The following is a 12,798-nucleotide window of genomic DNA, read 5'->3' on the forward strand; positions in this document are numbered from 1 at the left end:
TAGCTGCTGATGACCTGCCCGGGTCTGAAGGCCCGGGTCTGAAGGCCCCATAAGCCCGCCTCTTCCTGATGTCTCCATCCAGGGGAAGCCCCTCCCCAGCACTTTGGGTATCATTTCAAAGCACTGCCATCTGCTATCACAAGTATTTATCTTGTGCTGGCCTGTTTCTGATATACCAAGGAGAGCAAGTGACTGCCACTGGGTCTCTTCTTTTGGGGGAGAAATGGGAGGTATCAGAGGGAGAAGAAGACATGGTAAGGCCCAGGGCCCAGTCTAGAATGGAGGATGGAGACGAACCTCCCTCCCCCATTAATAAGCTGCCCTGAAGTGGAGTGACTGTTCTGAAATTAACTGATTTTCTTAGCTTCCTCTGGATGGTCCCAGAGGTTTGGGGGCTCCGTGACAGGGATGCGGTTGAGAGTCGGACACACATGATGGCATGACAAGGCCTAAGGAGAGAAACGCCTCCTGGGCTCCCTGACTCAAGCCATCAAGAAGCAAGAACACTTGGTCTTGCTGCGTTCTGCTGTCCTGGCTCACACACACAGCCAGGAATGCCCTGAGCACGAGTGTGTGCTGGGATTCCCTGGGGACAGTGGCTGGTGGGAGTGGGGTGCAGATTTGGAAAGAGGGCATGGCTACATCTTCAGGAGCTCCCTGCAGGGATCTCAGTGTGTGTAGCATGGAAACTCAACACCTTATCTGCTATCCAAGACAAGGGTGGGTAAGGAGAGCTGGGAAAGATATGGGGCGAGGTTTCCCCGGCCAAGAACTGGAAGCTTCCTGAGGGCATAAACTACGCTTTATCCACCTCCATGGCCCTTGGTGGCCCAGGCAGTGCTGAGGCGGTCCGTTCTGATGAATGGCCCTGACAGGAGGAGGCAGGGGTCTGATCTGATGGGGATGGAGTCCTGACGGGGCACAGGGATGGTGGGGCAGTGCACATACTCGTTGAACTGGTCCTTGGCGGCCTGCAGCGCACTCCGGGGCTGGGGGTAGTTGGAGACTGTGATGGAGGCCTGAGGGCCGCACAGCAGCTTGAACAGGAGGTTGTCCACCATGGCCAGTGCGGTGGCTGGGGAGTGGTACGCCTGGTTGTTGAACAGGGCGGTGATGACTGTCCGCTCGCCGACATCTCTGAAGGATGCTGCCACCAGGCACCGCTCGTTAAAGCCTCCCCCCTCCACCGAGGCCCTGAAAATCAGGAACTCCTCCAGGTCACCTGGGGGGCAATGGCAGCGTCAGCAGTGTGGACGGCAGGTGCCCACGGCCCACGCTCTGGGGAGTTCTGAAAGCCTGGAGGAACCAAGGGAAAGACACGCAACCTTCCAGGCGCACAGAAACTGCCCACGGGCTGTTCTACCGGCACACAGGCTCACTGCTCTGGTCTTGCCTCTCACTCAGCTGTAAAATGGGTACAGCGATGACACCTATACGCAGGACCCAAGGGTCAGCAAGGGGATAGGGGCACATCAGTGAATCCTAGTACCGATATTTGCATTGGCTTCCATCAAGGCCTGTTGTCATTACCGAAGGTCGGATGTTTTTAAGTACAGTGTAAAAAAACCACGCAGTGAGCTGAAACCGGTTTGGCTTAGTGGATAGAGCGTCGGTCTGCGGACTGAAAGGTCCCAGGTTCGATTCCGGTCAAGGGCATGTACATTGGTTGCGGGCACATCCCCAGTAGGGGGTGTGCAGGAGGCAGCTGGTCGATGTTTCTAGCTCTCTATCCCTCTCCCTTCCTCTCTGTAAAAAATCAATAAAATATATTTAAAAACAAAAAACAAAAAAAACCCCACGCAGTGAGGAGTCAGAAACAAAAGGCCCCACGTTTGACGAGGGAGCAGGCAATTTAACCTTCCAGATGGACTCAGGCCGGGGCATCTATGGCAGCGTCCTGAATCCCCAGAGCCACTGCGCACCGTGAGAGCCCCACTCTTTGGGCCAGGCTAGGTGACAGCCAGAAAACAGGCTGGGGCACATGGGGTGACAAAGCCCCACAATCTTTTGGGCCAGTGGGGTGACAAAGAGGCGCACCCACCACTGTTTCAATGGGGCTAGTCAGGGTCACAGGCACTGGCAGGGCCAAGTGGGGACTCTGGGCTGCAGGAGCTCCTGCCCAGCACAGTGCCCAGCACAGTGCCGGCCCATTCTAGGCTGACCATTCACTTAGCTAAAGAAGATTGTGTGACCGTTCAGTGTACTGAATCTCTAAGTAGCTGGCCAGGAAGTGGGAGGGGAGCAGGGAGGGGAGAAAACCTTCCAGCATAGTCCATGTCACTAGAGCGATGCCAGCTCTAAACCCAGGTCAGTGTCCCACTGCCACCACTGGGGACATGGATGGTTTTGGTTTTAGGATGATGGAAGAAGACACTGTGTCACATTAACGCATACTGTGACCAGCCAGCAGCAAAGAAAAGGCAACGTAAAGGTCATGGAAGCTTCACATTTCCTTTGAATGGGCCTAAATAGAAAACTTCAGGAAATGACCCCTTGGACAAAATCTGGCCCTAGAGATGCTGTCTCGTGTCTTCTTCTGACTCAGTGCAACCATTTTCTCCCCAAGGGGAGACCTGGCAATGTCTGGAGGCATTTCTGGTTGTCATGATGGGATGGGGTGGGTGGGGGAGCAGGGGGCCTGTGGTGCACAGGGTAGAGAAGAACTAACTACCCCCAATATCTGCAGCGCTCTACCAGTGCAGCTTGGGTCCTGAGCCCCAGGGGTGCCCCTTACCCAGCACTTCACGCGGCTCCTGGCCCTCAGCCTGCAGCATGTCCTTCAGATGCTCAGACAGTTGCTGATCCAGCCGAGAGGCCCCAGGCACCGAGAAGGGCACGACAGTTCTGCCGTACTCGCCCAAGGTCAGCTTCAGGATGGGGTCGTCAAAGATCTCGGAGGAGTAGTTGATGGCCAGGAGGGCCAGGGTGATGGACATCACAGGGACCAGCACCTGGGCGGCCACCATCTTCCACTCCCGCCAGCTGTATGTGGCCTTCTTTAGGAACATGGCCAAGAACTGCTGGCCGTAGAGGGTGAGCTGCAGCAGAGGGGACGAGGTGACACGGCTGCCACTCAGGAGCCAGCATCTGACCAGCAGCAGGCATGGTTCCCACGTGAGCCTGGGGCCTTTGGCTGACTTTGTGCCCTGGGGCCCCTGAACTTCTTGCAGGGCTCAGTCAGTGACATGCAGGACACGTGTGTTCGTGTCCAGGACACGTGTGTTCGTGTCCCTGCAGGTCCTGATGTGAGCCTCAGGGGGTCTTGCCACAGCCATGGAGGCAGGGCAGGCACTGTTTCCCTTGTCACAGGAATTAGGGGACCGGCTGTGGTCCCACAGCTCTCCTGCCGAGGCCTCTGCCTCCCCTTGCTACCGGTATGAGGACACCGGCTGCGCTTGCAAACGACAAAAAAAGTCCATCAGCTGCCCATATTCCCCAACTTCACCTCTTTACTGTCTTCCTAAGTGTGGGGGGTCACAGGAACCACTCCCCGGGTCTGCCGCATGCTGACCATGCAACCTTGGCTCAGGCCTCTGTTTTCTGTCCATAAAATGGAACCAGTGCTGCTTCTACCTCAGCCCATGCTGGCACACGTCAAGATCTTGGTGAAGGGAGCACTGTCAGCATCATAAGCAGAAACTCCCCTCTTATTCATAAGGGGCCAAGTTAGAAGATCAAGAAGTTACAACTGCTCGATAAAAATGCTCCAGGTTTTCCTTCTCTTTGCCAACCCCTGGGAGCACGAGCTGTAATCTACCCTCTTCCTGGCACACTGACCCTCCCGAAGTCCACATCTACCCTCATGGACGCTTAACACGGGGGACTCAGGGGTCTCTCAATCCTCCTGCACTGCCTGGCTCCAGCCCCCAGCACTCACTCCTGTGTTGAGCTTGATGGCGGTGCAATCCTCAATCAGGGCGCCGATGCCGTCAGTTGGGTCCATTGTCCCACACAGGTTGCTGTCCAGTGCCCAGTCGCTTGCCCGCCTCTCGTGCTGGTACTGCAGGGCAGGCAGCTGGATGGCCTGGATGTCCATGCTGGTGTCTACCAGCTTACCGACCCTGCACCAAACACACGAGGCCTGGTCATAAGGGAGGGAGAAGCTATTGTTTCACAGAGAAGGGAAGCAGAGGTGGGGAAAAGAGGGCGATTGTCAGAGGCACTAAAGTAGAATGCCATCAGCTTCCTTGGCTGGTTTGTGCATGCATTCATTCATCAGTAAATACCTCCAGAACACCAGCTATTGCAGCGAAGGAAAGTCCAGGAGAGAAAGACAAGCAGACAGGAACCCTGCTCATGGGGACCTCGGTCTCATGGGAAGCCTGACCAAGGTCAGCATTAATAATCAGGGCTTTCCCAGGGGACACAAGGAGGCTTGGGTCATGATAGCTACACTGTGTTTACACCCACTTAATCTGTTGCCTGCTCTAGGCATGGGCCCTCAAGGAAAAATCCCTCCCTCACATTCTATTTCTTTGCATTTCTAGTTCTTAACACTATGTCTGTCAAATAAGTATCTGACAAATGTCTGATACACGTGTCAGTCATATCGAGCTCACCCTGCAGTTCTGAAGGTCTAAATGCTAAATTTCATGTCTTCATTAGGGATGGAGGCACGCTCTGGACCACTGCCTAAACCTGAGAGGAGCTTGGCCAGCCTGTGGTTGCCGAGGTGCTTCCAGGAGAGACCCCGGGGAAGCGCACACACTCCCAACAGGATCGGAGCACAGCTGCTCTCCGCTTTCTAAATTGCTGTGCATGTCAGAAACCTCACTGAGTCCAGGCGGTCTTAATAACAGAGTCATGATTCAAACTCGGGCTCTGATAGCTGGCCTACTGCCCTGCTTCCACCCCAGGCATCCGTCCACCCTCAGATGGGTGTTAGAGACATAATTGAGAGGACTGCTTTATCATTACACTCTAAAAAAACCATCCATTCACAAATTGTAATGCTGATCTCTGGTTCAACTCTATAAGATATTATAAACAATATCCTATATAATAAAAGGTTAATATGCAGATAGATCAAACGGTGGAACAACCGAACAACCGGTCGCTATGATGTGCGCTGACCACCAGGGGGTGCGTGAGGAACATGGCGGGCATTGGCAGCAGGTGGCAGAGCATGGAACATGGCGGGCGTCAACCATGGAGAGATGGTGGAGCAGGTGAGCGGGGGCTCCAGACCAAGGTGGGCACTGGTCGCTGTCATCGGGGCGAGCCTCTGGTGGTTACTGAAAATTCTTTGCTCCTGCGCACCGCAGTCCCACCTGGTGCTCGCACCTGCTGCTAGCGCTGGCCTCGCTCGCACCCACTGCCGGCGCCAGAGTTGCCACTTGCACCTGCTGCCAGCGCACAATGCCAGTCCTGATGGCTCGGCACTGTCAGTAGGTGCGAGCGGAGGCTGCAGGCTCCAATTGCCCCTGAGGGTTTCTCCACCTCCCCCTGCTCCTGAGGGACGATTGAGGCAGCAGCTGCCATTTGCACCCACTGCTGGTGCTTGCCCCAATCGCTCCACGCCGCTGTAAGCAAGTGGGGCTGGCGCCATCAGCATAGCACGTGGGAGCGGTGGGGCTGGGAGCAGGGCTGCCAGCAGACAGGGGACCAGGGGCTGCGGCGGAAGGGGCTAGGTGGGGTGCAGAGGATGGGTCAAGACCTGCCCCTGTGCCCACCACAGCCCCCCACCACAGCCTTTCAAGGTGCACGAATTCGTGCACTGGGCCCCTAGTCATTAAATAAGTAAATAGCAGTAGAAAAAAAAATCATCCACATTGCTGAGTCTTTGACTAATGGGAATACACACTTACTGACCGTAAGAAGACTTCCTCCATGGTAGTGACAGAGGCCCCAAAGCTGGCAATGCCCAGCTCCTTCTGCTTCTTCTCCAGTTTAGCAAAAAGACTTTCAAACCTGAAAAAAGACCCGGAGTGATGAGTTCCTTCTCAATGACTTTCCAGACACTTCATTCCTAAATAATCGCCTCCGTGTAGTGTGGGGAGGGACAAAAGAAGTGAGCTCCTTGAAATGCCATTTTGAAAAAAAAAAAAAAAAAGGAAAGTTGTTCCCTGCCTTTAAAAAAAATTGACTTGAGAAAGAAAGAAGGAAGGAGGGGAGGAGGGAGGGAGGAAAGGGGAGAAAGAGAGAGAGAGAGAGAGAGAGAGAGAGAGAGAGAGATTTGTTGTTCTACTTATTTGCTTTGACCAGGGATCAAACCCACAACCTTGGCATACCCGGGGGATGATCTAACCAACTGAGCTATCCAGCCAGGGTTCCCTGACCCCTCTTTGTTTCCATGTAATGTGTACAAAGGCATTCTTTGATAGTACACACCTACATGAGATCATAAAACCAACCAAAAGCAATTGGTGAATATTTATTTGATTGCAGGGCAGGGAAAACATTTTCTAAAAAGAAATCACAAGGGAGAAGGTATAACCCATTAAATGTAAAGTAGCTGCCCTGGCCAGTGTGGCTTGGTTGGTTGGATTGTCATCCCGTGCACTTAAGGGTTGCAGGTTCAATTCTCAGTCGGGGTACATGCCGGCATTGCGGGTGAATTCCTGGTATGGGAGGCAACCAATCAATGTTTCTCTCTTTCTCCCTCTCCCTCTCCCTACCTCTCTAACAGCAATAAAACAAAACAAAACATAAAATTTAAAAAAGTAAATGTAAAGTATCTGCATGGAAAAAATCCCACAAAATTAGACAACTACAAAATTGGAAAAGTTGCAACAAAAATGGTCGATATTAATTATCAACATGATATTAATGGGTCCACTTACATGCAAAATTTTTCCAAAAATACATAACTTTGGCCGGTGTGACTCAGTTGGTTGGAGCGTACCCTGTACACCAAAAGGTGGCAGGTTTGATTCCTGGTCAGGCACATACCCAAGTTGCAAGTTTGGTCCCCAGTTGGGGTGCATACAGGAGGCAGAAGATCAATGTTTCTCTCTCATATTGATATTTCTCTCTCCCTTCCTCTCTCTCTTTAAAAAAACAAAACAAAACAAAACAAAAAGCCGAAACCAGTTTGGCTCAGTGGATAGAGCATCGGCCTGCGGACTGAAAGGTCCCAGGTTCGATTCCGGTCAAGGGCATGTACCTTGGTTGCGGGCACATCCCCAGTAGGGGGTGTGCAAGAGGCAGCTGATGGATGTTTCTCTCTCATCAATGTTTCTAACTCTCTATTCCTCTCTCTTCCTCTCTGTAAAAAAATCAATAAAATATATTTAAAAGAAAACAAAAACCAAAATAGTACTATAAATGTATTTTCTCTTCCTTCTGATTTTCTTATTGACATTTTCTTTTCTCTAGCGTATTTTGTTATACAAATATGTACAACAAAGTGTAATAATATAACATAAAAAACACGAGTTTATCAACTCTTTATGTTATCCGTAAGGCATTTGGTAAACAGTATGCTATTATTAGTAGCTAAGTTTTGGGGAGTTAAAATTTATATGTGGATTTCTTAATGTGCAGGGGTAGGAGAATCAGTGCCCCTAAGCTCTACGTTGTCCAAGGGTCAACTACATATAAAACACTCTGACTGGTAAGTAATGAAGAGATATGAACACATAATATGCAGAAAAAGCAAGGCTTAAAAACCAGGAAGGCCCTGGCTGGTTTGGCTCAGTGGATAGAGCGTCGGCCTGCGGACTGAAGGGTCCCAGTTTCGATTCAGGTCAAGGGCACATGCCCAGGTTGCGGGCTCCATCTCCAATGTGCACGAAGCAGCCAATCAATGATTCTCTCTCATCATTGATGTTTCTATCTCTCTTTCTCCCTCTTCCTTCCTCTCTGAAATAAATTAACACACACACACACACAAAAGCACTGAATATATTAAACCTCCCACCAGCAGGAATGGAAGAAATACAAAATGCCAGTTAAGTGAGTATATACCATTTTTCACCCATCAGATACACAAATATTTTTAAAAAATTTATTCAAACCTGGCAACCGTGGAGTAAAATGGACACTCTTTTATCACGCTGATGGGAAAGCTAAACACACCACCTTTCTAGAAGGTAATTTGGTCTTATTTACCCCACTTTTGGGAATCTATCCTAAGGGGATCACTGGAAATATGGACAAAGAGTTTTCTAGAAGGATGCTCATTAGCATATTGTTTTGGAAAACCATGAGCATGTGATAATAGTGTTATGTACAAATTATGATATATCTGTGTCAGGGACTATTATGTGGCTATTAAAACCACATTACTAGCCCTAGCTGGTTTGGCTCAGTGGATAGAGCGTCAGCCTGCAGACTGAAGGGTTCTGGGTTCAATTCCAGCCAAGAGCATATGCCTAGGTTTCAGGCTCGATCCCCAGTAGGGGGCATGCAGGAGGCAGCTGATCAATGATTCTCTATCATCGTTGGTGTTTCTGACTCTCTCTCCCTTCTTCTCTGAAATCAATAAAAATATGTTAAAAACAACAACAACAACACATTACTCAATTGGACTTGTAGCAAGATTAAAAGTACTTTTAAGATTTATGTCACCAAGTTTCAGAATGTGAATCAAGTTTGGTTTTTTATCTCCCCACACTGGTAGTCTGCACCGTTGATGAGACATGTGTCGAATTTGTATGTCTTCTTACACAAATTCGCAATTCCACAGAGAACTCTGGATGGGTGGCTGTGCATGCTTCGCCCGGTGTGACCAATGCACTGAGCTCCCTTTTGCTGAGTAAGACACTTCTCTGCTTCTCAGGTATGAGTGGTGTTTCTCCCAGCCCAACTGCACAGGGAGGCCTGGCACCCTAGACCCAGCAAGCAGATTCACCATGCTGACTGTGCTGACTGTCACAGGCCCAGGACCTGAGAGACGCCCACTGGCCAGGCCTGACAGGTGCAGATGGGTGACTCTGAGCATGGAGCCCTCAAAGCCCACCGAGCCCCATCCTCTGATCTGCACGTGCGCGCCCTCTGGGACATGTACCTGTGCGTGCTCTCCTTGGGAAGGATGAAGGACAGCTCCGCTCCGGCGCTGCTCTCCAGGGAGGCATGGGGGATGTGGTGGTAGACGAGCCGGGAGATGCCCTCCGGGTTGCAGTGAGGCTCCTTCACCAGTGTCATGTGGTAGCCTGCACCTGCAACACAGCGGAGCCCCACATGAGGCTGTCGCCCACGTTTCCTGGCCTACCCAGGGTCCTCAGGCTCACGGCCATGGCAGGCTCATGGGAAAGGGGCTGGAGAGCAGGGGGCCTCTCAGAACTCCTCAGAGCTATCCTGCGGGTCTTGCCTCCTGCTCCCTAGCTGGGAAGAGATGCTGGAAAATGTGGGCGCTGAGCATGGTAAGGAGGTGAAACCAGGCCAGGCTTCAGACTTCAAGTCTCAGAGGCTGTGGTAGATACTGTCCCCAAGACCTTGCTTTCTCAGTAATGGAACCCCAGGATGGAGGCCACCCTGTCCAGTCTCCACCAGCCTGATGGTGACCACACTGGGTCACCATCTACTTGACAGGACTGTGTGCTGACCAGGGGAAGGTGTGCAACTCCTGAGGTATCTTGTCTTCTGTCTTTGCTCCTTCCTACTGGCAGAAGGTGGATGGGACCTGGCACACTGGACCAGGAGCTGCCCTTGAGAAAAATCATGCCTACATAGCAAAGAGGATCCTGATTCCACATGCGACCCACCAGCCCTGGACCAGGTCGTAGGCCACTTGCTGGTATGAGAGCTGCAATGCTGGCACACGGCTCGGCCTCTCCAAGAGCACTGCTGCTCTGGGCAGCCCTGATTCTCACCTGCTGCTCCACTCACCATGACTGGTTGTTATTCTAATCCAATCAGGACAATCTGCTCCACTTCCCTCCCTCTTCGCTCTTACAACCTCCTCTGCCTGGGGCCTCGGGTCTCCACCCAGAGGTAGCAGACAGAAGTCTAGGGAAGGCCTCTCCCTGTCTGATCTCAGGGGCCTATCACCCGAGGGTATTTTTTCATTGATTTTTAGAGAAAGTGGAAGGGAGGCAGGGAGGGAGAAAGAGATGTGATAGGGACACATGGATTGGTTGCCTCCCACATGCACCCCTACTGGGGCCAGGGATCGAACCCACAACGCTTTGGTGGATAGGCCAACACTCTAACCACTGAGAACACCGACCCAGCCAACAGTGGACACTTTGCTCAGCACACTGGGTCAGTGACACTGACCCCATATAGAACGGGGGTTGGTCCGCCCAGCCCACTCCCCACCCTCGGCCACTCACCGTATTTCTGTTTGAGGAACAGCGAAGACCCGCAGCACTGCAGCTCCCCCTTGGCCATGATGGCGATGCGGTCCCCGAGCAGGTCGGCCTCATCCATGAAGTGGGTGGTCAGCAGGATGGTGCGGTCACTTTTCTGCTGCTGAAGGAGGTCCCAGATGGCCCTTCTGGAGATGGCGTCCATGCCCGAGGTGGGCTCATCCAGCATCAGGACCTGGAGGGCGAGGCACAGCCTGGGAACAGGCCTGGGCTGGCCGTATCCTCAGCCCGTGCAGCTCACGTCCACAAAGACACAGCAGGACTGCCCTTGCCAAACTGCCCATACAGGGTGTCCAGGGTCAAGGTGTCTGAGCCACGGCTGCGGAGCCAGCAGCCAGCCCAGGCCGAGTGGGAGCTAGAGGGCAATGCCGCTGGACCCACGGCCCCAAGTGTTTGTCCTTCAGGAGGTCGGGCCCGCTGCCCTGTACCTTGGAGCCCGCTATGAGGGCGATGCCGATGGACAGCTTGCGCTTCATCCCCCCGCTCAGGAACCTGCTCCGTGAGTCCCGCTTGTCCTCCAGACCGAGGATGTGCAGCATCTGTTTGACTTCTTCAGGGCACTTCTGGCGGGACAAGCCTTTCAGCTGAAAGAGCAGGGGACGGAGAGTTCGAGAGGGGCCTCTGAGGGGCCATCCAGTGAACCACGTAGCCTTGGCATTGTCTCCTCCTTTCATGTGTGGGCCTCCAAGTCCTGGCTTCCCTCCCCGTCCCCCACTCCAAGGGTCTGGGAGGGCTCCACGGAGCAGGTTTGGTTTGCCGGGAGTCTAAGGGCTCAGCTGGCTGCCTGGGGAACCCAAGCATGCCGACTAAGGAACAAACATGACGAGGACAACCTCTGAGTGCCGTGCTCTGCCGGCTCACCTGAGCATAGAAATACAGGTGCTCTGCCACTGTCAGGTTGTCAAACAGGACGTCGTGCTGCGGGCAAAGGCCCAGGCTTTTCCGGATCTGAGCCATGTCTTGTGAAATTTCATACCCGTTGATATACGCCCGCCCACTGGTCGGGGGGAAAAGACCTGCGGCCAAGGAGAAGACCAAAGGCTTCAGTTCGGCGGAATACCCTGCCCGCCAGCACGAGGCGCAACGGCCTTGCCGTGTCCTTGCAGTTTCACCTCGATCCACCCAAGGACCAGCCTGTGAGCGGTTTGCTGGTCACCTCGCTCCTGCCATGGTGGCCATGTGGCCCCTCACCTGTGAGCATTGAGAGGGTGGTAGTCTTTCCTGCACCATTGTGGCCGAGTAGGACAGTAATCTGCCCCTCGTACAGGTTCAGGTTCAGGTCTCTGACGGCTGCCTTGCCCTTGTTCCCCACTCTGAACACCTGCAGGAAAGGCAGAGCGGCCCTGGACTTCAGGGGCCCTCAGGAACTTACTCCAGGGGCCCCTCCCACTCCCACCATCACTAGTCAGCAGGCAGAGAGGCGCACGTTTGGGACAGAGTGCTGGTTGGTGGCCACGCTGCCTCCCGCTGTTCTCTGACTCCTCCACCCCCAACAGCTCCCCAACATGCCTGGTGTCGGCATCAAAGGCTTGTGAGGCCGAGGCATCGCTGTGCAGCCAGCACAGCGTCACTCACTGCAAAGCTGCTGAGGGGTTAAGTCGGAGCAGTGGCATGCGTTACTGCCTCAACCCCCAGTCTCCACACTGGGCCCTGGTGGCACAGTCTGAGTTGTGGCCAGTGCCGGGGAGAGCTGGTCAGAGAGCAGCCCCGAGGATCCAGGAGGCCACAGGCCCAGAGAACAGTCACCAGCCTGAAGAGAGCCATAGGCAAGGCAGCAGGTCTTACCACCTGTGACTCCGAAGGCCCCCTTCCCTGCCTGTCCCCACAGGGTGTGACACCTTGGCTATGTGCTTGATCTTGATCCCGGCCACCAGGTTCTCTGGCTCAGCTTCAAAGTACTCTGTCTTGAGGGCTTTCTCAGGGTCGTGGTCTTCTTCCTCTTTCCCTAAAACCGTTCTTGGGTGCCCGCACCAATACGAGGGCTAGATGGGAAAGCAGAGGGGTCTCAGAGGGCTGATTCAGATCAGGTCATTGTGTTTGTGACAAGCAGAGCAACAATGAACTGACATGCTAAACACAGGCAGCAGTCAGGCCTCGGCCTTCCCTCCCACGATGTTGCGCAGAGGAGACACTGCTTAGAGCCCCAGGGCGGGGTCAGGATCCAGCATAGCCCCCACTCTCTACTCCTAGGGAAGCACTCAGCCTCAGCTTCCTAATCTGCCATACGGCATGACGACAACTCATAAGCTTACTGTCCTGTCATATCAACTCAGGTGTGACAAGGAGGAAAAGCAAACAATGACAGTTAATACAGAAGGGGATTGAATGTTCCAGTCCAGAGTGATGTCAGGATAGAACAGGAAGGAGGCGGTGTCGTCACACCCTCAACTGCACCTTACTCACCTCCAAGAAGCTCATGAACTATAGAGGAGGAGCCAAAGGGCCCGGCCTCCCTCGGCTGTGAGGAAGCCCTGCCCCGCCCTGTCTAGAGGACGACTCCCGCCCTCTGTCTGGCTATCACAGGGACAGGCTGTGTGAGGATAAG

The 12,798-nt window shown here is 53.3% G+C and overlaps 1 protein-coding gene across 2 annotated transcripts in view; it reads right to left on the reverse strand.

Moving 5' to 3' along the window:
* Window positions 1–12,798, reverse strand: part of ABCA3 (ATP binding cassette subfamily A member 3) — a 49,126-nt gene that overhangs the window by 10,808 nt on the left and 25,520 nt on the right. For both annotated transcript variants that reach the window (XM_079792967.1, XM_079792968.1), the window contains exons 12-21: window positions 12,092–12,235; window positions 11,445–11,574; window positions 11,115–11,269; window positions 10,682–10,837; window positions 10,218–10,428; window positions 8,951–9,101; window positions 5,812–5,910; window positions 3,878–4,061; window positions 2,735–3,038; window positions 949–1,222 (exon numbers count right to left, since the gene is read on the reverse strand). In XM_079792967.1, coding sequence (XP_079649093.1) covers window positions 949–1,222; window positions 2,735–3,038; window positions 3,878–4,061; window positions 5,812–5,910; window positions 8,951–9,101; window positions 10,218–10,428; window positions 10,682–10,837; window positions 11,115–11,269; window positions 11,445–11,574; window positions 12,092–12,235 — 1,808 coding nt within the window. The remainder of the gene's footprint in view (window positions 1–948; window positions 1,223–2,734; window positions 3,039–3,877; window positions 4,062–5,811; window positions 5,911–8,950; window positions 9,102–10,217; window positions 10,429–10,681; window positions 10,838–11,114; window positions 11,270–11,444; window positions 11,575–12,091; window positions 12,236–12,798) is intronic.

Source organism: Cnephaeus nilssonii (assembly GCF_951640355.1).
Source record: "Cnephaeus nilssonii genome assembly, chromosome: 2".
NCBI classification, from domain to species: domain Eukaryota; kingdom Metazoa; phylum Chordata; class Mammalia; order Chiroptera; family Vespertilionidae; genus Cnephaeus; species Cnephaeus nilssonii.